Source organism: Entelurus aequoreus, linkage group LG19, assembly GCF_033978785.1.
Source record: "Entelurus aequoreus isolate RoL-2023_Sb linkage group LG19, RoL_Eaeq_v1.1, whole genome shotgun sequence".
Lineage (NCBI taxonomy): Eukaryota > Metazoa > Chordata > Actinopteri > Syngnathiformes > Syngnathidae > Entelurus > Entelurus aequoreus.
In genome coordinates this window covers 28,027,822-28,053,474 of record NC_084749.1, presented here as the reverse complement: position 1 = coordinate 28,053,474, position 25,653 = coordinate 28,027,822, and the positions used below count along the sequence as shown (strand labels likewise).

Here is a 25,653-nt window from a genome sequence, read left to right as displayed (position 1 = left end):
AGAGCGAAGAAATTGTCGTAAAACAGGAAAAGTCACCTCGACAGTGTGGCAGTTTTTTTCGGGATTATGTGGATTATTCATCTTTTCTTTTCAACTCTCGTTCGTTCTCTAATCGGATGTACGGAAACAACATGTAGGAGCTAATGTGCAAGACTGTATAAATAAAATAAAAAACTAAATATAACAACGGTGCGACTTTAAAATGTTAAATAATATTGATAATATTATCAATAATATTTAAATAACTAGATGAGGCAATTCCTGAAGGAATTGCGTGTGAATGCTCCAATGCTGAGGTTAAACTGAAATCCTGGATTTTTTAAAGAACTGTTGAAGTGGAGCACACAATTCCCAAACAGGCTGCGTAATTAGAAGTTGGAACAGTTTGAATCAGATGAAAAATGTGGGCGTTGTGGAACTTTGAAGAATGTCCCATTGATTTTCAATAAGTATTTCCAAAACATTTGGGAATTTCTGGAAAAGCAGGAATTTTTTTGAAAAAAACCTGAATGGTTTGAATGAGTTGAAATGGTTGGTGTTGGAATTTTTTAAATCGGTAGAGAAATGTTGAAGTAGTAACATGTTGAATTAAGAAATGGTATTACGGAATTCCTGGAATTTCGGGAAAACCGGGAATTTTTCCAGTTCAAAAAGACAACTTTGTTATTTGTCCTGATTAAGAGGAAAGTTTTGACGGTGGAACGGTTGAAAAATGTGGAAGACAGTAGTCGCCAGAAAAAAGGGTGGAAAACCAGGAATTCTAGAAAATCGTCAATTTTTTTGGAACTTGGAAAAAGGGTAGTTTAAATTTCCAGAATGGTGGAACGTGTTGAAGGTAGAATGGTTTGAATCGGTTGAAAAATGTGGAAATGGTGGAAGTTTGAAAAATGGCCAATTTATTTTGAATGGGAAAAATGTCCCGGAAAACCTGGAAATCTGGGAATTTTTGGAATTTGTCAAGGGAAAGCCTGCGATTCCCGAATAGGCTGAACAGTTTGAAGTTGGAACAGTTTGAATCGGGTGAAAACATGTGGAAGGTAGAGCGTGCCAAAATCTGGAGAAGATGTTGAAGAAGTTTAATAAATAGGTGAATTTTGGTGTAGAAAACCATGTGTGTGAATGCTTTCGAGCATTCACACAATAATTACTGCATAACATGAATGTAAACAGACTATGTAACTTCAATGGCAGTAACCCGGCAACAAATTGTTCTTTTCAGATTTCTCTGTGTTTAAACTTTCACACATTGCACTACTTCTTTTTTTTTTTTACACTTTATTAAGCATTTCTTACATAATCCTTATTTTTGCACCTCAATGTATGCAGGTTATTGTTTAGTGTTCGAGGAGATTTTAGAATGTTGTTTACATTGTTTGAGTGTTTTCCATGGTGGTGTTGACATTTCCTTTCTTTTCTGCCTTGAAAGCTGGGGGGTTATCAGAAGAAGGTTAAAATTGAAATGAAAATTTCAACATTTAATATATTTTCTCCTGGTCCATATTTTGAATAATTATTGACATGGACCAATATAAAAACAAATTTTATGATAAAGGATTGAGCCATTAAAATACTGTAGAGTTATTATTATTCCAAAGGCTGATTTTTTTCACACATCCCTTATTTGTCTTAATTAGATTGAGCAGGTGTACTAAATGTGTTGGAAGTATGTATTTATATGTGTTTTTAACGAAAGTAGCATGGCTGCACAAGAACAGCACCTCTGAGTAGCAGAACCAGTTTAACAAGTTCTCTTCTTACTGACACGTCTGTCTTTAATACAATAATCTTCATTTTGTAAGGACATGCCAAAAGCTACCATATTATTCATGACACAAGCACAACTTAGAAATAAGTATTTCCTCGAACAGGTGCGTTTTAGGTCATCTTCAACTCGCCACAACAAGTCCAAACAAACTTACCTTTCCCTTCAGGTCCAGCACAAATATCGCCGACGCCGACATCGTTGTTGATTTTAAAAAAAATGTAAAAATATATCTAAAACAAGAACCAGGCTTCTCGAAGATATGCGCTAGAAAATGGGTCACTTGTGTGAAAAGATTTTAGCTCCCATCATCTTTCTTCTCGCTCTGCTACTGTCTCTGCCCGCAGCAGTCTTGCAGCGCTTCCGCACGAAAGTGTCAAGCTCAATGTTGCGAGGAAAATAGCTACTTCCGGTATGAATTTGTTCATTACAGAATGACTAATTCAATAACATTTTAAATCGTCAAACTGTATTTACACCACTTTTAAAATAACAAGTATACGCCTTTATAGTGTAAGTGAACCTCAATAATATAAATATATGACAACGTACAAATTGTACTGTTTTTATTGTGAAGGCGAGTTTAATAATTTCCCAGAAGTGGTTAGTCCGAGCCATTTTTATCTTGATTTGCTGTGTTTTTGATTTTTATAATATTTATTATTAATATTTATATTTATTTATAATATGCAACATGTACATACAAGCAAATACATAATAATAATCAAAACAAGTAGAGAAACAGTACAAAACAGTACAAAACAACAGCAGGGGTTGTAAACTCAATAAGGCAACTAAAGTTGAATACAATATATATATATATATATATATATATATGTAGCAAAGTGTAAAGCCATAGAGTCACACAAGTTCCGTAAATAATCCAAATTTGGAGCACAGCATCATAGTTTTCACAGCTTTTTGGTTGTTAGAGGTAGAAAGAGTTTTAAAGTAAAGTTCTAATTCTTTTTTAAAGGCACAAAAAATCGGTCGGGTGTTGAGAAATTTAACTTTATGAATATAAAACTTAGCCAATAGTATAATGAGGTTGCAAAAGTAAAATTCATTTTAATTATTATTTTTTTGACTTGCTGTGTTGTTGTAACTGTTGACAGCTACAATGCTACATGCACAGTGTCAGTGCGCTCCCATCAGTTGGGGGTCTCAAAAGGCCCTGAACGCTTCATGGACTCTTTCTGACACATCACAATAATTAAGTAGTATTTGTCCTCGCAGTGCCAAGGTCAGCATGAGTCAGAATACAGCAGCTCCTCTTAAAAAATACTCATGGATTAACTAAATTTAATTTTGTGCCATTCATTAAATATTTAAAACCTTGTCTTTAACAAAACATATCTGGCAAACAATTTTAGTTAAGCTATTTTTTTTTTTTTACAAGATACCAGTAAAATGATATTCATGCAGCCAACTGAATTTATTGTAGTTTTATAACATATGCATTTGTGCATTGTGGGTATCGGACTGTCTGATTGTGGCGGTCCGCTCCCTGTATGATCAGAGTCAGAGCTTGGTCCGCATTGCCGGCAGTAAGTCGGACACGTTTCCAGTGAGGGTTGGACTCCGCCAAGGCTGTCCTTTGTCACCGATTCTGTTCATAACTTCTATGGACAGAATTTCTAGGCCCAGTCAAGGCGTTGGGGGGATCCGGTTTGGTGGCTGCAGGATTAGGTCTCTGCTTTTTGCAGATGATGTGGTCCTGATGGCTTCATCTGGCCAGGATCTTCAGCTCTCACTTGATCGGTTCGCAGCCGAGTGTGAAGCGACTGGGATGAGAATCAGCACCTCCAAGTCAGAGTCCATGCTTCTCACCCGGAAAAGGGTGGAGGGCCATCTCCGGGTTGGGGAGGAGACCCTGCCCCAAGTGGAGGAGTTCAAGTATCTAGGAGTCTTGTTCACAAGTGAGGAAAGAGTGGATCGTGAGATCGACAGGCGGATCGGTGCGGCGTCTTCAGTAATGCGGACGCTGTATCGATCCGTTGTGGTGAAGAAGGAGCCGAGTCGGAAGGCAAAGCTCTCAATTTACCGGTCGATCTACGTTCCCATCCTCACCTATGGTCATGAGCTTTGGGTTATGACTGAAAGGACAAGATCACGGGTACAAGCGGCCGAAAATGAGTTTCCTCCGCCGGGTGGCATGGCTCTCCCTTAGAGATAGGGTGAGAAGCTCTGCCATCCGGGGGGAACTCAAAGTAAAGCCGCTGCTCCTCCACATGGAGAGGAGCCAGATGAGGTGGTTCGGGCATCTGGTCAGGATGCCACCCGAACGCCTCCCTAAGTAGGTGTTTAGGGCACGTCCGACCGGTAGGTGGCCACGGGGAAGACCCAGGACACGTTGGGAAGACTATGTCTCCCGGCTGGCCTGGGAACGCCTCGGGATCCCCCGGGAAGAGCTGGACGAAGTGGCTGGGGAGAGGAAAGTCTGGGCTTCCCTGCTTAGGCTGCTGCCCCCGCGACCCGACCTCGGATAAGCGGAAGAAGATGGATAGATGGATGGATGCATTTGTGTGTGTTGAAAGCAATACAATCGGATGTGTTCAATTAAAACTTAATAAAATAAAATCCATCCATCCAAAAATACTTTTTTTTAATGAAAAAAGTTACTTTTTTCTTTAAGGGAATTTTATTATGGATTAATCTCTATCCATCCATCCCATCCATTTTCTACCGCTTGTCCCTTTCAGGGTCACGGGGGGTGCACACAGAAAGATCCCGAGCCCCGGATTGAACTCAGGACCTTCGTATTGTGGGGCAGATGCACTAACCCAATGTGCCACCGTGCTGCCCCGTGCTGGATTAATATCATTGACATTATTTACAATCACACATCTTATGTACATCAAAATATTTCAGCATGCTGTATAGGACTACTATGACCATACACGGCAATGTTGGTGGTGATAATAATAATGATAATAATAATAATGTCGTTTAAAATAAATTGTCTGGAAAGGATGGGCAACGCTTCGAAACGTGCAGTGAGCCTGTAATTCCAGAAAGAAGAAGTGCAGTGGGCTGTGGCAGTAATGCAACATATATGGATGCCAGCTGCCGTAAAACTGTAAAGAAGAAGAAGGAGGAGTGCAGTGGGCAGAGTTTCGAACTGCAGTTCTGATAACTACTCATTTGGAAGGATTCGCCTCGTGTATTCAAGGTATAGCTATGTTGTTAGCGAAGATTGTATAACGTTACACACTTGTACAGTAATGATACCACGTAAACTTTTTTCTGTGTCCCCGTTGCTAACTTTGTTTTTTCTTAGCCCTGGGAGAGCCTTTGTGTAAAGTTACCCAATTTCAGTAATATGTTTGTTTTGTATAATAAATACACATTCTTGTAAACAAATGTCACTCATATCTTGCTTTTAGGCATATTTTAATGGAATAAAAATTATTTTGATCAGTAGTTGGTAAGGACTAGGAAGAACCAGCAGTAAGATTTATAATTTCTAACCAACTATTGGGTCAAGGAGCGCTAAATTGCGCAACCCAACAGTTGGGTCTGGAATAATCCAACATTGAGTTAGCATAACTCAACTTTTGGGTCAAATAATTCAACCCAATTGTTTGGTTAGGAATATCCCAACATTAAGTTATCATAACTCAACTTTTTGGTTAACCTCTAAAGACCTTAGTGGCCACATGCGTGGACAGCACCTTTTAGCTCTTATTTCCAAAATTGTGTACACTACTGAATTGGGGTCTTATGCCGACATATGGACACTTATACTGCTATCTGGTGGCGTCAGAAGAGTATAACATACAAAGGAAGTGTAAAAATAAAAATGTGCATGTCACTACACATGAAGTACACGTTTGTGCACTTATTGACTAAGTACATCATATTAAAAGATGATTTTTAGTTTTTATTCTAAATAGGGTCCAATAAGCCCAAATAGCAAAGATAAATTAAAAAAATATGTAAACAAACAGCTTGGGCCTTAAGAGGTTAAATAATATAGCGCAAAAGTTGGGTTGAAAAAAATTCTCCCAAAATGTTGAGTTAAAATAACTAAAATAAGGGGTTCGTCCTTTTCTGTACCAGCAGTTGGGTTAAAATTGGGTTATTTTTTCACCCAACATTTTTTAGTGTGTAGGTAATACAAGATGGAATTCTCAGCAGCTGCTCTAGGTCAACTGACATCACCCAGTCTTGGCTGCTGAAAGCAGGCCGCCCATCCTTGCAGGTATAAGCTTTGGATGATCTCCTGCCCTGACAAACTGGATTGTTCTGGTGATGCTACGATCCCCTACTGATGACCTTGGCAATGGACTTGAAGACCTGGTCTTCAAGCGATAGAGCAGCTGCTCAGGATGTGCTTGAAGGTCCCAGCTCTGGAGCAGGGGGGAGAAGCTGGTGTCTCCACCTTGGATGGGCTGGGTAGAACGTCATAAACCCACTGATTAAGGAACTTGATCCTTTGAGAATTCCACTTGGAAATGTGCTCCCACCACATCCAGGCACCCTGCTGCTGCATCCACAGCAGAGCGCATCTCTTCCTGAACCAGTAAACGCCTCTCCTTTCCGCTTGTGTTGTTCACTCTGCATTGTTCTGCTCTGGTACAAGAATCAATAGTCGTCCTTTGTTTATCACTGTTAATTGGTTCAGGACATGACCGTGATTCATGAATTTCCGCAAAAGTAGGGATCATTAATTATAAAAATCAATAGATTTGATAGCTATAAAAACCCTGTTTACGGCCTCCTAAATAATAGTTTTAACATTATAAATGCCCTCTTGACATGAAATAAATCCCTTTAGTCACCTTTACACTCCTTTAAGCCAATATAGTAATGCTGGCTGATGCTGATCCAATCAGTGGCCACGGCACTGAACAGCACATTCTGACTTGTTTGGTCTCCTCTAGTGGCCAATACTAAATGAGTATTGATCATTTTTGTTTATTTAGCCATTGTTATGCTTAAAATGCTTAATTTAGGACTAAAAAACCCGTAAAATATGCTTTGAAACAAAAGTGTACACTGTAAAAATAAATTCTGTAAAAAAACGGTCATCTACTGGCAGCTATGGCTGCCAAACGAAAACCATAAAATTAAAGTAAAACAATGTAAACAAAATAATGATCAAAAACATTATATTTACAGAAATTTTCATTAAACGTTTTGCGGAAAAATAGCGTAATCTTACATGAATTTGAAAGTAATTTAAGAAAACAGAAAATGCTATGTATAATTAATTTGACATAGTTTGTCATTACTGGCATATTACTTAAAATAACAGGCAGACTGTTTATTTGCAGATATTGTCTTCAATTCTACAGTTTTATAAACTATTTTTAAAAATGGAAAAATTACAGTAGAAATTTATAGTAAACTAACCATAAAAATTTGATTTTTTTTACAGTGTATATGTAGAGAGAGTGAGAGAGAGAGAGAGAGAGATAGAGATAAATAGATAGATACATTTTATCATTTTATTTATTTGTTTGTCCTGTGCAGCCACTCAGGCAAATCATATTGTTTATGGAGTTGCTTTACAAAAGAGCATGTGGGATACTTTCCTTGTTGCCTTATTTGTATTTGATTTGATTAAGTAGATTTATTTAATGTTTGGCGCAGCCGGACCAGAGCAGGAGGGGATAGAAAGCGAAAAAAAGGAAGACAGAGGGGGAAATTGCGGGGACAAGAGAGGGATACGACAAAGAGACAACAACAAAAACAAAATGTATAAATTATAATTATAATAATTACCTGTATTATCAACAATGCAATTACTTCAAATGGAACAATACATAAAATGCAATGACTACTTGAATTACAAAAGAAAGCAGATTATAGGAGGGGAAGAAAGTGAAGCGGACTATATTAATCCTATAGATTGCTATGGTAAAGATAGGTTAAGCTTGATCAGTGTGCCATGTTTTACCCAGTTTTCCCTGGAGGGAACGTTAATATGTTTGATGAATTGTGATTACATGCATGAATGTATATGTGCCTGTGTGTGTATAGTATGTATGTTTGTTTGTACAATTAATGTGCGTGTGGACGTATGTACCGTGTGTGTGCATGTATGTACTGTATTTGTGTATGTAAATGTGAGCGTATGTACCTATGTTTGTGCATATGTGCCTATGTGCGCCCGTATGTTTGCATGAATGAATGTTCGTATGTGTGTATGTATGTATGAATTTATAAGTGTATGTGCGTATGTATGTGTGTATGTATGTATGTATGTTTGTATATACAAATTATATGTCTCCAAGTGTGTGCGGGAGCCAAAGTACGGCCTCAGTCGCCCAGAAAGCCCAACCCAAAACAGCAGGCGCAGTACCCAGGGAACAAGGGACCACCAGGCAGGTAGGCCAGCGACAGGACCCTCAGAACCGGGCCCGCCATGCCGCCGGGCAGGCCAGCAGCAGGCTGTAAACAGACGCACCTTGCAGAGAACAAGGCACGGGAGAAGCAGAAGACGACCAGCCCCCAAGTGAGTGTCAGGACGAGGAGTTTTACGCAGCTTACTGCGAGGATTGTTTTCCCGGGATGCAATCGGACTAGACCGGACAGCGGTAGAAGGTAGGACAATTTTTAATTATGATTATAACTCAACGAAGTACAAAACAAAAAGGCACAGAAGGCGAAGGCACGAACTTGGCGCAGGGAACAAAACTAACACTTTAACGTAAACTATGAACATAAAACAAACAACACTTACTGTGGCTTGAAAAGAGCAGCATGAACTATGACATGAGCAGAGCATGAAAAGAACTTGTACAGAGCATGAATTGAACACAAGCATGAAACTATCAATGTCTCCAGACCGACTAACTGACAACGACAGGCTTAAATAATAATCTCCTGATTAGAACAGGTGCGTGCATGAGGCAGGTGACACTAATGAATAGTCATGGAAACCAAACAAACAAGGGAGCGTAAACAGGAACTAAAAGAGTCTTAAACAACCAGAAAATAACAAAAAACATGATCCAGACCACAGATCATGACAGTGAGAGACCACACCAGAAAGACAGGCCGCCCTAAAGGGCACAGAGACTCCTCGCAGCTGGACGGGAAGACCGCCTCACAAGCAACCGGGCCCCCACGAGCCCAACCCACGCCCAAGGAGAGCACGGCGGGCCCAGACCGCCCCACTCAAGTTGGCTACAGCAGGACCGCTGAACTACTCGCCCCACCTGCAGGGACCCCAACAAGATGGAACATCCAGCAACTGCCCTGGTGGAACCTCCCCTTTACGTTTAAAAACAAAAGGAGGAAATCACAGACATGCCGTCACACAAGGCCAATACCCCAGCAGCTAACACGTCGAGGCGCCAAGACAGACCGCGCCCGAGGACTGCAATATTTGAAACGCGATGTGACGATGGACGACTGTACAGCAAAAATATACTTTATATAAACATAGATGCACACACAATGTTTATTCATATACTGTATTTTAATGATATAATCGTACAATCAATTGTTATTTCATAAGTTTTATAATTTTATAATTTCAAAAATAAAAACATTAAAGATTTTCCCTTTAAAACAAAGAATATGCTAATAGTTTAAAAGCTGTTTAAAATAAATTCCACACATACTTTAATACAAACAATAGCGCCATCAGTCAAAGAGAGTTATTTTTCTTCAAAACCTGGGCTTCAAAATGAAGAAAAATGCCTTTAATATGATTGATTAAGGCATGATTTTAAGTTTCTTTAAATGCGTCATTGGCTTTGATATTCAGGTATTAAAACCTCTATTTTATGCGGCCATAAAACAAATAGGGCATGCACTTGGTTTGTATTCCATATCCCAAAAATATTTGACAAATCTGCACACCTGAATGACAGACCATTGTGTCCATGAATTGCAAGCATGATCATGCCAGAATCCTGCATGCTTCCACTGTTAAGTGCCCATTTTGTCTTTGGTTGTATAGGCTCACTTGGGAGTTCAGGTATTCATGCGTCAGAGTATGCCACTCTTTCTAAGTGATGGGGAATTCAATTTCATCCATCTCCTCTTCTGTGTCCTCCATGTCCTCTGCTTCTCTTCGAGCTCTCTCTCTTTCACTTGCTGGGATGTAGTTGTCCTCAATGAAGCCATCATCGTCATCAGCACTCACAGGAGGGTGGGGGTCAAAGTCCACCTCCAGGCCTGCACACATGACCACAGTGAGAATAACAGGTAATTAGTGCAATGCAAAATGCATTATTATTATTGGGTCTCTCTTTATCAATGAAGCACATTTATGTAACCATACATTTTCCCAAATAAAACCAATGTGACTATTTTACTGTCATGGTTGATACTTCCGATCAGTGGAACCCGCTTAAGTCGGTCCTGCTAATACCTGTTTATGTTAACCAACTCATCAAGTGCCGGTCCATTATGTTGCAGGTAGCCCCACATTTCCTACTTAAACTGACTTAAACAAAAATAGTTGACCGTTTTTGTCAACATAAACATTTGACATCCTTTTCCATCCTTATCCATTGAGGTTATACCTATCAAAAATTGGTTCTTATACTGTATGTCGACGTGCAGTGGAGGGCCGTCAGGGCCACCAAGGCCTTTTCTGCAGGCCTAACATAACCAGAAATCATGATCATAATTAAAGATAAAAGCATTTTTTCATTTACTTTCCCTAAATATCTAAAAGTATTCATATTCTCTTCATGTCATATTTTTGGTTAGAGTTTGTATCAGATCAGAATTCAGCTAGCTTATGTTGCCATGCTGTACGAAATCTGCCCGGGGAACTTCAGAATCAACAATGAAGGCGTCTGTGCCCTGTAAGTGAACGGACACATAGGGTTGATAGACAATTGCGATAGCCAATCAGATCACAAGTTGTTGTCAGCAAGGCCTTCTAGCTGGCCTTACGCTGTGATTGGATACTCACTTAGGAGTATCCAAGTGAGTATCCAATCACAAGTTGCGAAAACAGGAAGTGGCACCGGAGCCCTACGAGCCATAGAAAGCCACAGACAACTCACCGGTACTCACAAAAAAGGAGAGCAACATGTTGATTATTTGCAAGGCCATTTTCAAGAAGGATACTTAAGAGAAACTACATCTTGTGAGACGAGGTCAGCTGACACTGGAAGCTATCCCGGCGGTGAAATGGTTTGCCTGCCACTTTCACACGAATCAACCGAATATGACCAACTACCGACTACGAGCAGTACCACTGGCTTATATAACGTTGAATGGGTGCTACAAATTGCCGGTTCAAATATTTAATTTCTTAATTTTTTTCATGTTTCATTTGTTTTATACAATACTGTTAAATTTGACAGTACCACGTAAGATATGTTTTAATTGCTGAAGCGGGTTTATTGAATGTTAAAAGCACCAAAAAAATAGAGTGTTTTGTACACTGCTGAGGGGTTTCAATGCTCAGTAGTGTGCAAGTGGGTTTCTGTATAGTATCTCCAGCCGTGTCCATGTGGTGACATAAATTACGGTATTTTGGAAGGTGAAGTTGAACTAAGTAGGACATCACTGAAGGCCTAGGTGAGAAACGCATGGACCGCCACCGTCAACGTGTAATATTGTCAACTTCCACATTATCGCTAAACAGCGTGAGGAGTGGTCCAAGAGGGGCGTGGACAAAAGCTGTTTACACTACATTGTACCAGCGGCTGCTGAGTTCAAACGTCATTGTTTAGTCGATGTTTGTATCCCAGCTGCACTCGGGCGGAAGGCGGGGTACACCCTGGACAAGCCGCCACCTCATCGCAGGGTCAACACAGATAGACAAACTTTCACACTCACATTCACAGACGAAGGCCAATTTAGTGTTGGCAATCAACCTGTCCCCAGGGACCCGGAGAGAACCCACGCAGTCACAGGGAGAACATACAAACTCGACACAGAAAAACTTCCAGCCAGGGAATCGCACTAACCAGTGTTCCACCGTGCTGCCCCTCTGTCTTCCTTAGTATGCAGAATAAATGCTAATCATTAAAATGCCCACAATACCGGGAGGAGAAAATGCAAATATATTATACAGCACATGCAATTTGATTTATCAACACTCATCACCAATTTTGGAGCATTTTTTTATTTTTATTTAGCACATTTGAAAAGGAAGTGCAATCTGACACAGTTCCACACTGTGAGAGAGGAGTGCATGCGCTGCAAATACGGATGGAAAGAGAATTTTCCGTCCTGCGTGTGTGTCATCATATTTGGACGGTCAGAAATAAAAACAATATTAGACTTATCGTCTATTCAGCAACGTCCTTTTACAAAACCAGTGAAATTGGCCCGTTCTGTAAATCGTAAATAAAAAGAGAATACAATGATTTGTAAATCCTTTAAAACCTATTTGAATAGACTGCAAAGCCAAGATACACTTGTACTTAATGTGCTTAACGTTCGAACTGGAAAACGTTGTTATTTTTTGCCAATATTATCTCATTTGGAATTTGAAGCCTGCAACATGTTTCAAAAAAGCTGGCACAAGTGGCAAACAGGACTGAGAAAGTTGAGAAGAGCTCATCAAACACTTATTTGGAACATCCCACAAGTGAACAGGCTAATTGGTGGGTGCCATGATTGGGTATAAAATCAGCTTCAATGAAATGCTCAGTCATTCACCAACAAGGATGGGGCGAGGGTCACCACTTTGTGAACAAATGCGTAAACAAATTGTCGAACAGTTTAAGAACAACATTTCTCAACGAGTTATTGCAAGGAATTTAGGGATTTCACCATCTACGGTCCGTAATATCATCAAAAAGTTCAGAGAATCTGGAGAAATCACTGCACGTAAGCGATGATATTACAGACCTTCGATCCGTCAGGCGGTACTGCATCAAAAAGCGACAACAGTGTGTAAAGGATATCACCACATGGGCTCAGGAACACTTCAGAAAACCACTGTCAGTAACTACAGAATGTTATCTATAATTCACAATCCTTGTAAGACAAGAACACATATGTTTTTCTTTTTTTATGCATTCTATATTGTAAGTAAATGTGATCAAAAGTCTGCTTGCAATGGAGCCCATGGGAGTCGTTGTATTCTGCCTAAAAAGCCGTTAAAAACATACAAACACATCCATAAAGGTTTTAAATACACGATGTAAGTATATGTAGTAACAGGCACATTTATTATAAGATGTAATATTTACTTATTTTGCTAATTTTAAGCAAATGTGGCGCATTTGCTTAAAATTTAGCTTTTTTTCTCCTATAACATCACTAATTATATCTCAGTGGAGACTTCATGAGAGCCAACAAATATAACACAACATCACTTGCTGCACCATGTCTGCTGTCATTAGTATGCCGACTGATAGAATCTTGTTAAATTCCTGTCTAGATGAAGATTGACTAATAATTCTCGCGAAGACAAATGGGGTGGAACCAAGCATCTTTTTGTGTCTTTCTCACCATTTACGGGTCTAAATTGGCTGTCAAAGTGTACCAACTTATAAGAATATCTCCTCATTCTTCTACTGTAAAGGTGAGAGGCATGATTTATGATCTATAGAATAAACTTTCACGAGCACCAAGGCGAGAAAGTAGCTTGATGTTGACATAGGTACAGTAAATGCTGTATATTATTATTACTTTACATTATTACATTACTACATAAACTACTGTAGTTGTAAGTAGTGCATTGTATTATATTGTTTTGCAGACAATATTTAGCTTTTTTTCTTCTTAAAAGACAGGTTACATTTCAAAAGTGTTTTGAGTTAAAAGCTCTGTCACAGAAACAATCAAGCTTGTAAGTTGAGGCACGACTGTGTGCAGCGTGAATGAAAATGACATCCATCCATCCATCCATTTTCTACCGCTTGTCCCTTTTGGGGTCACGGGGGCTGCTGAAGCCTATCTCAGCTGCAGAATGAAAATGACATGTTCCCTAAATTCAAGTGCGTTGAGGACCTACTGTACCTGACGATTGCTCACACTGGTTGAATGTGTCTGACTCTCTTAGCCGAGTGTGCCGGTAGCTCGCCAGGTAGCGCCTAATCACTTGACACTTAGCCAAGACTGTCATGAGAATGGCGAGGAAAATGGCTACGGCCAGGACCGCCACCAGGAACTCCCACCTGTGAGAAGTGGGCTTCCTTGTGCCTGACAAAGCATAACAAATCACATCTTATAATCAATGAAGAGCAAAGTGATTATACTGTATAATCTTTTTTCCCTCTGACTTTTTGGATTTAAGAATGATCCTAAATTAAAATGGCTTAGTCTGGAGTTCCTTACCATTTGGAGCTGCTGTGGCTGTAGGTGATGTGATATTTGATAATGCTTCCATCCGCCTTTTAGGAAATGTTTCTTTTTTGACTTAATTTGCTGTTTCTTGGACTCAACCTCTAGCCGATAATCATATCCCACACATAGATGACAGTCTAGTGCCACTGTTGTATCTAGAGATCTAGGTGTGAAGCTCTTTAGAAGGTCAAACACGCTTCAAAGGATGCCGCATCTTGTTTGGATATCTTCTCTTGGCCAGTACGGGTGCTGTAGCCTCAGAATTCCACAAGAGAGCAATGTTGAGTGACAGAGACACAGATTCAGTGTTCAATGTTGACAACCCTATTTTCCAGCAGCTGAGTACCACGTCCACTTGTTTTAATCAGGCTGAGGAAGAAAAACAACAGAATTAGTGGAGATAAATTAATGATTAACCTTTTTTTGGACATTTCATAAAGGAAGGAAGAACGGGGTGGGGGGGGGGGGGGGTGGATGGGGTGGGTGGGGGGGGGGTTGTGTGTCACTCTCCCATTCTCTAAATCAGTGTTTTTCAACCTTTTTTGAACCAAGGCACATTTTTTTCATTGAAAAAATGTGGAGGCACACCACCAGCAGAAAACATTAAAAAATGAAACTCAGTAGCCGACATTGACAATAAAAAGTTGTTCTCGCAAGCGTTTGATATGAATTAAAACCATAACCAACCCATGCATCGCTATAGCTCTTGTCTCAAAGTACTGTCACGACCTGTCACATCACGCCGTGACTTATTTGGAGTTTTTTGGCGTCTTCTTGTGTGTAGTGTTTTAGTTCTTGTCTTGCGCTCCTATTTTGGCTTTTCCTGTTTTGTTGGTATTTTCCTGTAGCAGTTTCATGTCTTCCTTGAGCGCTATTCCCTGCACCTGATTTGTTTTAGCAATCAAGGCTATTTAAGTTGTCGCTATCCTACTTTGCGGGGACATTATCGATTGTCATGTCATGTTCGGATGTACTTTGTGGACGCTGTTTATTGTTTATTGTTCATTGAATGGATCCCCATTAGCTGACGCCAAGGTGACTGCTAGTCTTCCTGGGGTCCATATAGGACCATACAAAATTAAAATACAAAGAATACATGCATTACCAGACATTATACAATGGAAAAATACAACATAAGATAAAAAGCTAGTTAAAACCAGTATTAAAAATTCTAAATTCACGTCATGTGGGCAGCTGCAATAAGTGTATCTTCAAAGCTGTCTTGAATGGCAATTTACTTTGTGAGAGATTAATGTGAGATGGCAATTGATTCCAGAATGATGTACATCTATACATGACTGTATGTTTGAGGAGATTGGTCCTGGGAGCAGGAAGTGCCAAATAGCCATTGCTGGCATTCCTAGTGCCATGAATATGTGTATTAGTTACTTTTAAAAACTGTTTTTAAAAGTAATCTGGTGATTGATCTAAAATGATCGTTCTAAAGAACATAAGGAGACTACAATGCCTCTTTTGTTCATCTTTTGCTGTCTGCTCCACACGCAGTAAGTCTTTGAGTCGTTCAGCATTCTGTTTTTGCTTACTTTGCAACCAGTTCAGTTTTAGTTTTGTTTTGCATAGCCTTCCCTAAGCTTCAATGCCTTTTCTTAGCGGCACTCGCCTTTTGTTTATTTTTCTTTTAAGCATTAGATACCTTTTTACCTGCACACTGTCGTCTGCAAATTGTGATCACGACAAACCATGTTCCCGACATCTACAAAGCAATTAGCTACTTGCTGCCACCTGCTGATATGGAAGAGTATAACATGGTTACGCTGCCGAGCTCTCGACAGCACCGACACTCAACAACGGCACATTTGCAGATTATTATTACTTGTTTGCAAAAAATATTTTTAACCCAAATAGGTGAAATTATATATTCTCCCACGGCACACCAGACTGTATCTCACGGCACACTAGTGTGCCAAGCGGTTGAAAAACACTGCTCTAAATGCACAATGGGATGGATTCTGGTAAATTATGTGTGCCAGTACATGCATTTGTCATAATTGTGTCATGCATACAAAAAAAACAATATCATGACCTGAATATTTCACTTTATTTGAAGTCTGTCAACATGAAATAGACACAATGCACAAATTGTTTCAATCCAGAAATCCTAATTGACTTTGAGTAGTCAGGAGCTCCAGAGGATAAGAACCACAACAGGAAAAGTGTATCGCAAACAGGAAGGCTCCACATACTGTGCAACCTTCTCCTTAGGTCTGACTGACACACAAAACAAGCACAACATTGTTTGTGTGAACTGACAAGTGTGTATTACATTTTACCTATACCACATAATACAGGAGCTCTCTTGTGATGACATCATTTGTATTATGACATATAATAGTCTGAAAACATTACTGGAGCATAGGCCTATCACTAATATGCTACAAATCAAATGTGCGGTGCGGCTTCATAGCTTTCCAAAGTCGTACTAAAACATTTTTATATTTTCAATGGAACATTTAAAATGATGATGTTGTTTACTTAGGACATATGGCCATCATAGTGCAGCCTACGCTTATCTCTTATGTTTGACTGCCATCTACTGGTACCAAATAAAATAGCTTTGAGGTCTGTAAGCAAAACCAGAATTATTCCTTACATTAGGCGCACCGGGTTTTAAGGCGCACTGTCGAGTTTTGAGAAAAATTATATATTTTAAGTGAGCCTTATAGTCTGGAAAATACGGTAAGTGATTCATTGGCGTACCACTTTGATGGAGCCTGCCTACCACAGTTTGAGAATCACTGTACCACACTTTACTGTACCATGGTACCTCAACTTAGGAGTGCCACAACTTAAGAGTGTTTTGAGATAAAAGCTGTTTTTCTGCTAATTGTCACGCTTTAAGTTGCAAGCAAAATATTTAATTAAAAGAATCCCTGGCAGTAGTTGCTGTAGCGTATGCCGCCCCAAAGCATCTGGTCTCCCTCACTAGCATTGGCTTATAACTAGTGATTGACATAGCTTTGTTTTCCAACAATTGAAAGGAAGTGTAACGACAATGCTGAGAAGAAGAATCGGATGGTTTTCGCTGAATTAAATGAAAGAAATAAGCAAAGACATGAAGTTGACTTGGTGAAGCAATTCGAGCATATCGCTGGTGGTCTGCACCATTCTGAGGCAGGAGGAGTCTATGACGCCAGCCAAGAATGTTGAAATAATATATAAACGGCGGACAATTTATCCATGAAAATATGGAAAAGCTGCTGATAGTGTGCTTGACGGAGAAAGCAACTTAAAGGAGATACCGCAGACGTCCACTCTCCAAAGTAAATGCTGTACATAAATGCTGTACATTATTATTATATAACTTCATTTAACTCCTTTAGATGTTTGTACTCTCTTAAGTAAGTAAATGTTATTTATATAGCACTTCTCACAAATAATTCATTCACATGGCTTAAATACAAACAGCACCATAAAAAACAAGCATCAGCCTAATGAAACAACAAGGACATTGCAAATAAAATCATAAATAAGGAGATACAAATCATTAATATATAATATAATAAAAAATGAAAATGAAATATCATATTGTTTTTCATACAATGTTTCTTAAATGTTTGTTTTTGTTTTTAAAATATATGTTACGTGTTCAAATTGTACTGTTTTGGGGGGAAGGTGAAAGCCCCAATGAAGTTGATTTCAATTTATTTCACTGGGCGACGTTGATTTGAGATACAAGTGTTAAGTTACGAGCTCCATCACAGAACTAATTAAGCTCGTAAGTTGAGGTACTATATTATCTTGGGTGTCATACTCTACATTTATCGTATGATTTGGTCCTTGGCTTTTGTCACAAGTTTGCCCCGCTGTTCGCATGCTGTCTCCGTTATCAACAAACTAGTCCATTCATCCACGTACCGAATCCGTCCATCCATTTTCTACCGCTTGTCCCCCTTGGGGACAATAGAGAATTACTTTTTTACAGTAAAGTTGGGACACTGCAGACATATTGTGCTCATCTTTAATATATGTATGTTGTATTGTTGTCCCGATACCAATATTTTAGTACCGGTACCGGTCCCAAAATGTATTTAGATACTTTTCGATACTTTTCGGTACTTTTCTAAATAAGGGGCACCACAAAAAATGGCAATATTGGCTTTATTTTAACAAAAAAAATCTTACGGTACATTAAACATATGTTTCTTATTGCAATAATAATACAAATAAAACAGCGAACATACAAGACAACTTGTCTTTTAGTAGTAAGTAAACAAACAAAGGCTCCTAATTAGTCTGCTGATGTATGCAGTAACATATTTATCATTCTATTTTGTCAAAATTGTGAGGGACAAGCCGTGAAAATGAATTATTAATCCACTTGTTCATTTACTGTTAATATCTGCTTACTTTCTCTTTTAACATGTTTTATCTACACTTATGTTAAAATGTAATAATCACTTGCTACTGTGTGGAACAATTTCCCTTGTGGATCAATAAAGTTTGTCTAAGTCTAAGTTATTGTTCTGTTGTTTGGATGCTTTACATTAGTTTTGGATGATACCACAAATTTAGGTATCGATCCGATACCGAGTAGTATGACAAGCTTCATACATTGGTCATATTCAAAGTTTATAAACATAATATGAATTTTAAAAAAAGGAAAAAAGATTTTGTGACGATAAAAATTATCGATGTAATCATAGTAGTATCAACTAGATACACTATTGTACTTGGTATCATTACAGTGGATGTCAGGTGTAGATCTACCAATGGCATTTGTTTACATGCAGGGTGCTAGCTTGCTGTTAGCGGTTAGCTATCGTATCCTCCTACAGTGTGTAGTGAAGCATGTTTAGCTATTCCTCGTCCTGCAGGGATGATACTTGTAAGAAACGTACTTTGTTCGTCGCCATGGAGGCGAGGATTAGTGATTTAGAAGTACGTAGCTAAAGCACTGCCGACTGCGAATGGACGTTCGCCGCTAACTAGCTAGCCCTGTTTTAAAGCATATCTTCCTGAGGGCGTTTCAGTGTTATATCTTCACCTTTATCTGTAGTTTTTAGGCCAAAATGCATCCGTTGTCCCTTTTCTGTCTACACACTTTGTCTGCTTGTAAGTACTCCGTGATTATGCGCTGCCGAACTTGCTCCTCTGCTCCCAAAACCATCAATGACACGACGTGACGGCGCATCGTCATGCCCGTTCAAAAAATACTAATAATAAATTGTGAACCGTTACTTTTCAAACAGAGTATAGTACCGTTTTTGATTCATTAGTACTGCGATAATATACTGTACCAGTACCGGTATACCGTACAACCCTAGTATGTGGTTTATTTGTTCACAGAATCAAGCACTCTGCTCCTTGCGCTGTCCATACACTCTTCTCGTTATGAGGCGTTCAAGTAACTCTGAGTGTTCAGCAAATAGCCCCTTTTTTTTTTCATTCAGTAGTGAAGTTTCAAGTGCCCGCACTTTGATAAAGAAGGTGAGAAACGCTATTGACTTTGTGGAGGGAGAGTGTGATCAGCGCGCCCGCAGGAGCAAAGGTCACCGCCTCTGTCGATGGTGTTGAGGGCGGAGCACCATCAGATGGGGGCGGGGCATGTGCGGACGGCGAGACACAGCTAGCAGGTGATTCGATTTCACAGGTGGTACGTGGTAATCTAATCATCTGTTGTCTTTAACAGTGAGCGGCCGGGAGCAGAGAGAGAGAGAGGATACGGACGTGGCTGAAAGGTCACGTTCTACTGGAGAGAAAGACTTTGTTAGCAGGAGCAAATTGCTGCGAGCGCTGGTGGAGCGGTCCACAGCAGGGACAGCCGCGGGGGCAGCACCAACATTGGCGGCCGTGAAGATGCACCGGATGGCGGAGACGGAAGACCCGCAAACCTTCATCGACAGAGGCGGTGACCTTTGCTCCTGCGGGCGCGCTGATCACACTCTCCCTCCACAGACTTCAATAAAAAACTCATAGCAAAGTATGAAGATGGTGTCCATGAGGCTCTCCCTTGCCCTCTTCCCTTCAATAAAGGTAAAAGTCATGGTAAATGGTCTCTATTTATTGTTTCTTTATATAGGTTTTCATTATTATAAATTCATATTTTTGGGTATCTTAATTATGGGATTTATATTCCATTTCTTAATGGAAAAATTGAACCGGTTTTGCATACGAATCAGTCTTCGTTAGAGATGTCCGATAATGACTTTTTTGCCGATATCCGATATTGTCCAACTCTTAATTACCGATTCCGATATCAACCGATACCGATATGTACAGTCGTGGAATTAACACATTATTATGCCTAATTTTGTTTTTATGCCACGCTGGATGCACTAAACAATGTAACAAGGTTTTGCAAAACAAATCAACTCAAATTATGGAAAAAATGCCAACATGGCACTGCCATATTTATTATTGAAGTCCCAAAGTGCATTATTTTTTTTAACATGCCTCAAAACAGCAGCTTGAGGAGGTTGAGGTGGGCGGGGTTGAAGTGTGTGTGTGTGTGTGTGTGTGGGGGGGGGGGGGGGGGGGTAGGGGGGGGGGGTATATCAGAATCAGAATCAGAATCAGAATCAGAATAGTTTTATTGCCATTGTTTGAGAACGGGTTCACAAACTAGGAATTTTTCTTGGTGCAATCGTGCAACATAAAACACATATAACACATATTTGGTAATGAAAAGAGCTGTAACTGAGCTATCAGATCTTGTTATAGACTTAATATTAATATATTAATATTGTAGTGTCCCGGAAGAGTTAGTGCTGCAAGGGGTTCTGGGTATTTGTTCTGTTGTGTTTATGTTGTGTTACGGTGCGGATGTTCTCCCGAAATGTGTTTGTCATTCTTGTTTGGTGTGGGTTCACAGTGTGGCGCATATTTGTAACAGTGTTAAAGTTGTTTATACGAAAACCCTCAGTGTGACCTGTATGGCTGTTGAACAAGTATGACTTGCATTCACGTGTGAAAAGCCGTAGATATTATGTGACTGGACCGGCACCCAAACGCAGTGCCTTTAAGGTTTATTGGCACTCTGTACTTCTCCCTACGTCCGTGCACACAGCGGTGTTTTAAAAAGTCATACATTTTACTTTTTGAAACCGATACCGATAATTTTGAAACCGATACAGATCATTTCCAATATTACATTTTAAAGCATTTATCGGCCGATAATATCGGCAGTCCGATATTATCAGACATCCCTAGTCTTCGTCTGACCTTTTGGAGCGAATTACTAACAAAAACCGAGGTACCACTGTACTGTGATCGTTAGAATGTGCTGGTGCAATTAATCAGCTGCTGGTCCAACATTAGGAATTCCTGTGTTATTATTACTGAATACCCCCGTTATCACCGAGTTGTATATTTTCAACGTCATGCTGCATTCTCTTGGTCTTGCTAAAACAAGAAAGCACCTTTACATAGGGCTTTCTGGTGCCTTGCCATATTTTTGCATGCATACATTTTAACATTGGCTCAGAGTAAGAATGCCAAGCACATAAGTTGTGTTATGCAATCATTAAATACCTCATTCAGAGGGGAGGATCTCTCTCTGTTAGTCTCTGAAACCAAATTTCCTCAGGAAGGAGGAACATTTTCTGACACGCCAGTAAATCAGCATTAGTTTATCTGCCAATGTTTTGAAACAAGACTACAATAAGTCATTTTGTTTTCTTTTGAAATGAAAATAGAATATCTGATGATTTTTCACAGCAGGAGGAGCCTGTCTTTGCTTTGCAAGCCATGATTAGGCCTCTTCCCTTTCGTTCTCTCCTCAGCAGGCTTGGCTGTAAACAAACCAACAGGGGCACATTTATCGCTTCCTGTTTTGTCCGCACAAAGCCAGAGGACAAAAGAGTGCCACACCAAGACTGGAGGAGGTGAAAAAAATGAAGCAAGATGCATATGTTTGATATGTTCAGGTATGTGCAAGAGCCTACATTTCTGTATTCGTCTGCAAATGTTTTTAAATGATCATTATTTGTTTTTAGTGTGCTGAGTTATTTTTTGCAATATTCTCTTTCTTTCTGCCATCAAACCGCATTAAACATCCGAATGAGATTTTGAAAATGCTATAGGAAATATTTTGAACTGTGCACCAAAGATGTAAATTAAAAATTCATTTGATCATTTGTTATCACAAAATGCCTCTAGCTTTATGTACTGCATGACTTTCTCTCTCTCTCGCTCGCTCTCTCTGCAGCTGCAATTGTATATTGCCATACATCACAGCTAATCACAGCCGACCCTCACCCCTAAACCTAACAGAGCAGCAAAACAAGACTCCCCCTTAGCCCTCTCATCCCGCTGCCAAGTTGAAGTATTTTCATCCAGCGTGCAATTTGCAGAGGAGTTTGACAGTGGAATTGTTTCTTTCAAGGACAATAGCACACAGTGAATTACGTCTATTCCTGTTTGCCAGCGGGATGATTTAACGTGGATATTAAAGTTGAATGTAAACCCTTTGTTTGTTTTGCCTGTCAGGAGCTACGAGGAATCAGTAAAACAGCACCTTGGGTCACCTGATTATGGGTCCACCTCCCCCTCAAACCAACACACTTAGAATGTTTACATGCACTACAACAACTTATTATTGCATGGATTTGGTTGAAACCAGCTTTTTTAAAACACGTAAAAATCTTATTTAGGTTTTACATTTTTTAAAAATGGGATTAACATATCGACAACATATCTAGATAAACCCCCTTAAAAATATTTGTTGTGTTTAAAAGAAGAATGAAGGGTTTGTTGTTTTTTTTTGTTTTTTTTTTACAAAAAAGTACGAACAAACTCAATATAAAGTTTGAGTTTGAGTTTATTTTGAACATAGATGCATACAACATGATACATCACAATTTCCAGTTTCTCTATTCAACATGTTCGAAAAGGAGTAGGAAGAAGCAGAGCTTATTTAATCCTATCCCTTTTCCTTTACATAGCAGTTGCTAAAACTTTTGTTCACTTCCTGTTCTCAATTTATTCACAATATACTCCATAAGTAATAACAAATAAATGAATGAATAATAATTAATGAAGTAAGTTATATTTCATATGGTGAGATAAGTAAGATTATCTAGAAAATTAATGGATAGATGAGATACATTCAGAATGTTTATCATGGTTCTTCTTCTTTGTACTTTGTGAACACTTTAAGTTTGAAGAGTTTCTTGAAGTGGATCATATTCAGTATCAGAATCAGAATCAGAATCAGAATAGTTTTATTGCCATTGTTTGAGAACGGGTTCACAAACTAGGAATTTTTCTTGGTGCAAACGTGCGACATAAAACACATATAACACATATTTGGTATAAAAAGAGCTGTGACTGAGCTATCAGATAGACTTAGAAGGGATTCAAGGAATTCAAGGAGCTGCTGTTACATTGTTTGATTTCTTTGGGGACGGCGTGGCGCAGTTGGGAGAGTGGCCGTGCCAGCAACCTGAGGGTTCCTGGTTCAATCCCCACCTTCTACCAACCTCGTCACGTCCGTTGTGTCCTTGAGCAAGACACTTCACCCTTGCTCCTGATGGGTCGTGGTTAGGGCCTTGCATGGCAGCTCCCGCCATCAGTGTGTGAATGTGTGTGTGAATGGGTGAATGTGGAAATAGTGTCAAAGCGCTTTGAGTACCTTGAAGGTAGAAAAGCGCTATATAAGTATAACCCATTTACCATTTACCATTTGCTTAATCCGTTCCATAATTTAATTCCCCATACTGATATACTGAAGGCCTTAAGTGTTGTACGTGCATACAAATGTTTTAAATTACATTTTTCTGTAAGATTATATTTCTCCTCTTTTGTTGAGAAAAGTTGTTGTATATTCTTGGGTAGCAGATTGTAGTTTATTTTGTGTATAATTTTAACTGTTTGCAAATTCACTATGTCGTGGAATTTCACTATTTTTGATTCAATGAATAAAGGGTTTGTATGTTCTCTATATCCAACATTATGTATTATTCTAACTGATCTTTTTTGTAACACCGTTAATGAATGACGTGTACTTTTGTGTTATTTCCCCATATTTCTGCACAATAACTCAGATATGGTAACACTAGCGAGCAGTAAATAATATGGAGTGATTTTTGGTCTAAAACATGTTTTGCTTTCATCCAAACTTACAATCCTGCGCGCGCTCTAAGGTCCGAGAGCCAGCTCCAGCTCATGGTGCCCAAGACGAGACTTAAAACCAGGGGAGACAGGGCCTTCTCTGTGGTCGGCCCTAAGCTCTGGAACACTCTGCCCCTCCATGTTCGAACTGCTCCTACAGTGGAGTGTTTTAAGTCTCGTCTTAAGACCCACTTTTATTCTCTGGCTTTTAACACTATGTGAGTTGTGTGGTCCTCTGTGTTTCTCTGTGTTTTTAAAATGTTGATTTCTATTTACTGTTTTAATTGGTTTTACCCTCTAAAATCGTTTTAATCATATTTATTTTATATTGTTTTTAAATGTTTTTAATATTGTTGTGCAGCACTTTGGAAACATTTTGTTTAAATGTGCTATATAAATAAAGTGGATTGGATTGGATTGGATTATTGACATGTTTCTTGCTACTTTATGTTGGCCAGAATATGAAATTAAAAACATCACATAACCTGTCATTACTTACTCAAATATGTTTATAAATCTGTCAAATTTTCCATTTCACCAGAGTGTAAAGTAGAGATTAGCTGATACAAAAAATGGTTATAATCAGTGGAAAATATGAATCACAATAATACATAATACATAATAATTATTATTATTGTGATTATATTATTATTAATGCATATTCTAAGAGTCAGTGACACCTCTTTTTCAAACTTTAATCGAGGGTCTTTGAATACACCACAGTCATGGACAATGACAACTAAAAGTGAAACTTGTATGAAACTTGCTCCTACGCTACCACAGATGGTTTTGTTATATTTCTGTCAGACATTCTCAGTTTGATTCAATTCAACTTGATCACGTTGATGCCCCCGGTTACCTGCATGACTACATACCTTGTTAAATGGTTCAACTTTAGTTTGTGTAAATCCAGTAACTGTCTGGTTACTTATAATTGTGCCTCCTACATCCTGTTCAAACATATATCAGTGCTATTTGAGGTATAAACACTGACAATAATTAAAATACATTATTGACTGAAACCACTGGAGCACGGTGCAAGATCTGAACTGTACCTACTTGGAATTACCCTTTACAAGTCACAGTAAACAATGTTTTATGACTTTAAGATGACATTCATTTTCATAGATTTATGCTATTCCATGAATTTGCATAATGCACTTATACAATAATCTAATTATTACCATCAGCAAACAACAGGTTGCCGAGTAGTCTTACCTGATCACGAGTCAGTCCCATCCTGTCTTTACGAGATTATGCGAGGTGAAGTGGCTGTCATGTTTCACATTTACTCCATTTTTGGGTTTGTAAACCGAACAAACATTGTGCAAAGGTTGAAAGAGGTGTGGCTTGCAGCTACTTCCCTGAAAGGCTGTTAATGAGTAACATGATTACTACTGTAAGGTGTGCTCCGTCTCACCTGCTGGTCTGCTCTCATTTGATTGCACCAAACCAGGAAGAGGTCCCGGATTACACTATAGGGACAACAATACTGTAAAAACAACAGCAAATAACATAGAAATGTCTAAAAAGTGAATATTTAAGACTGTGGACAACTAAATCAGAATTAGATTTATTGGCCAAATATGTTTAATGCA

The 25,653-nt window shown here is 39.1% G+C and overlaps 2 protein-coding genes across 2 annotated transcripts in view; both read right to left on the bottom strand.

Annotated features, from left to right (window-relative positions):
- The window catches only part of ap1m3 (adaptor related protein complex 1 subunit mu 3), a 45,352-nt gene extending 43,220 nt beyond the window's left edge, over positions 1-2,132 (bottom strand). The window contains exon 1 of the mRNA XM_062027547.1: positions 1,920-2,132. Coding sequence (XP_061883531.1) covers positions 1,920-1,961 — 42 coding nt within the window. The 5' untranslated portion in view covers positions 1,962-2,132. The remainder of the gene's footprint in view (positions 1-1,919) is intronic.
- A 7,049-nt stretch (positions 2,133-9,181) lies between these two features.
- lg19h1orf210 (linkage group 19 C1orf210 homolog) lies at positions 9,182-25,380 on the bottom strand. The gene is made up of 4 exons (XM_062027546.1): positions 25,274-25,380; positions 13,976-14,353; positions 13,658-13,840; positions 9,182-9,898 (listed from the first exon to the last, which is right to left on the bottom strand). Exons 2-4 carry the CDS (start codon positions 14,025-14,027, stop codon positions 9,729-9,731), a joined length of 405 nt encoding a protein of 134 aa, XP_061883530.1. The 5' UTR covers positions 14,028-14,353; positions 25,274-25,380; the 3' UTR covers positions 9,182-9,728.
- Positions 25,381-25,653: the final 273 nt, after the last annotated feature.

Coding starts and splice junctions, on each gene's coding strand:
- lg19h1orf210 (XM_062027546.1), bottom strand. CDS start 14,027: ATGGAAGCATTATCAAATATCACATCACCTACAGCCACAGCAGCTCCA. Junction 13,841..13,975: donor AGCCACAGCAGCTCCAAATG/GTAAGGAACTCC, acceptor ATGCTTTGTCAG/GCACAAGGAAGCCCACTTCT. Junction 9,899..13,657: donor CCAGTGTGAGCAATCGTCAG/GTACAGTAGGTC, acceptor TCATGTGTGCAG/GCCTGGAGGTGGACTTTGAC.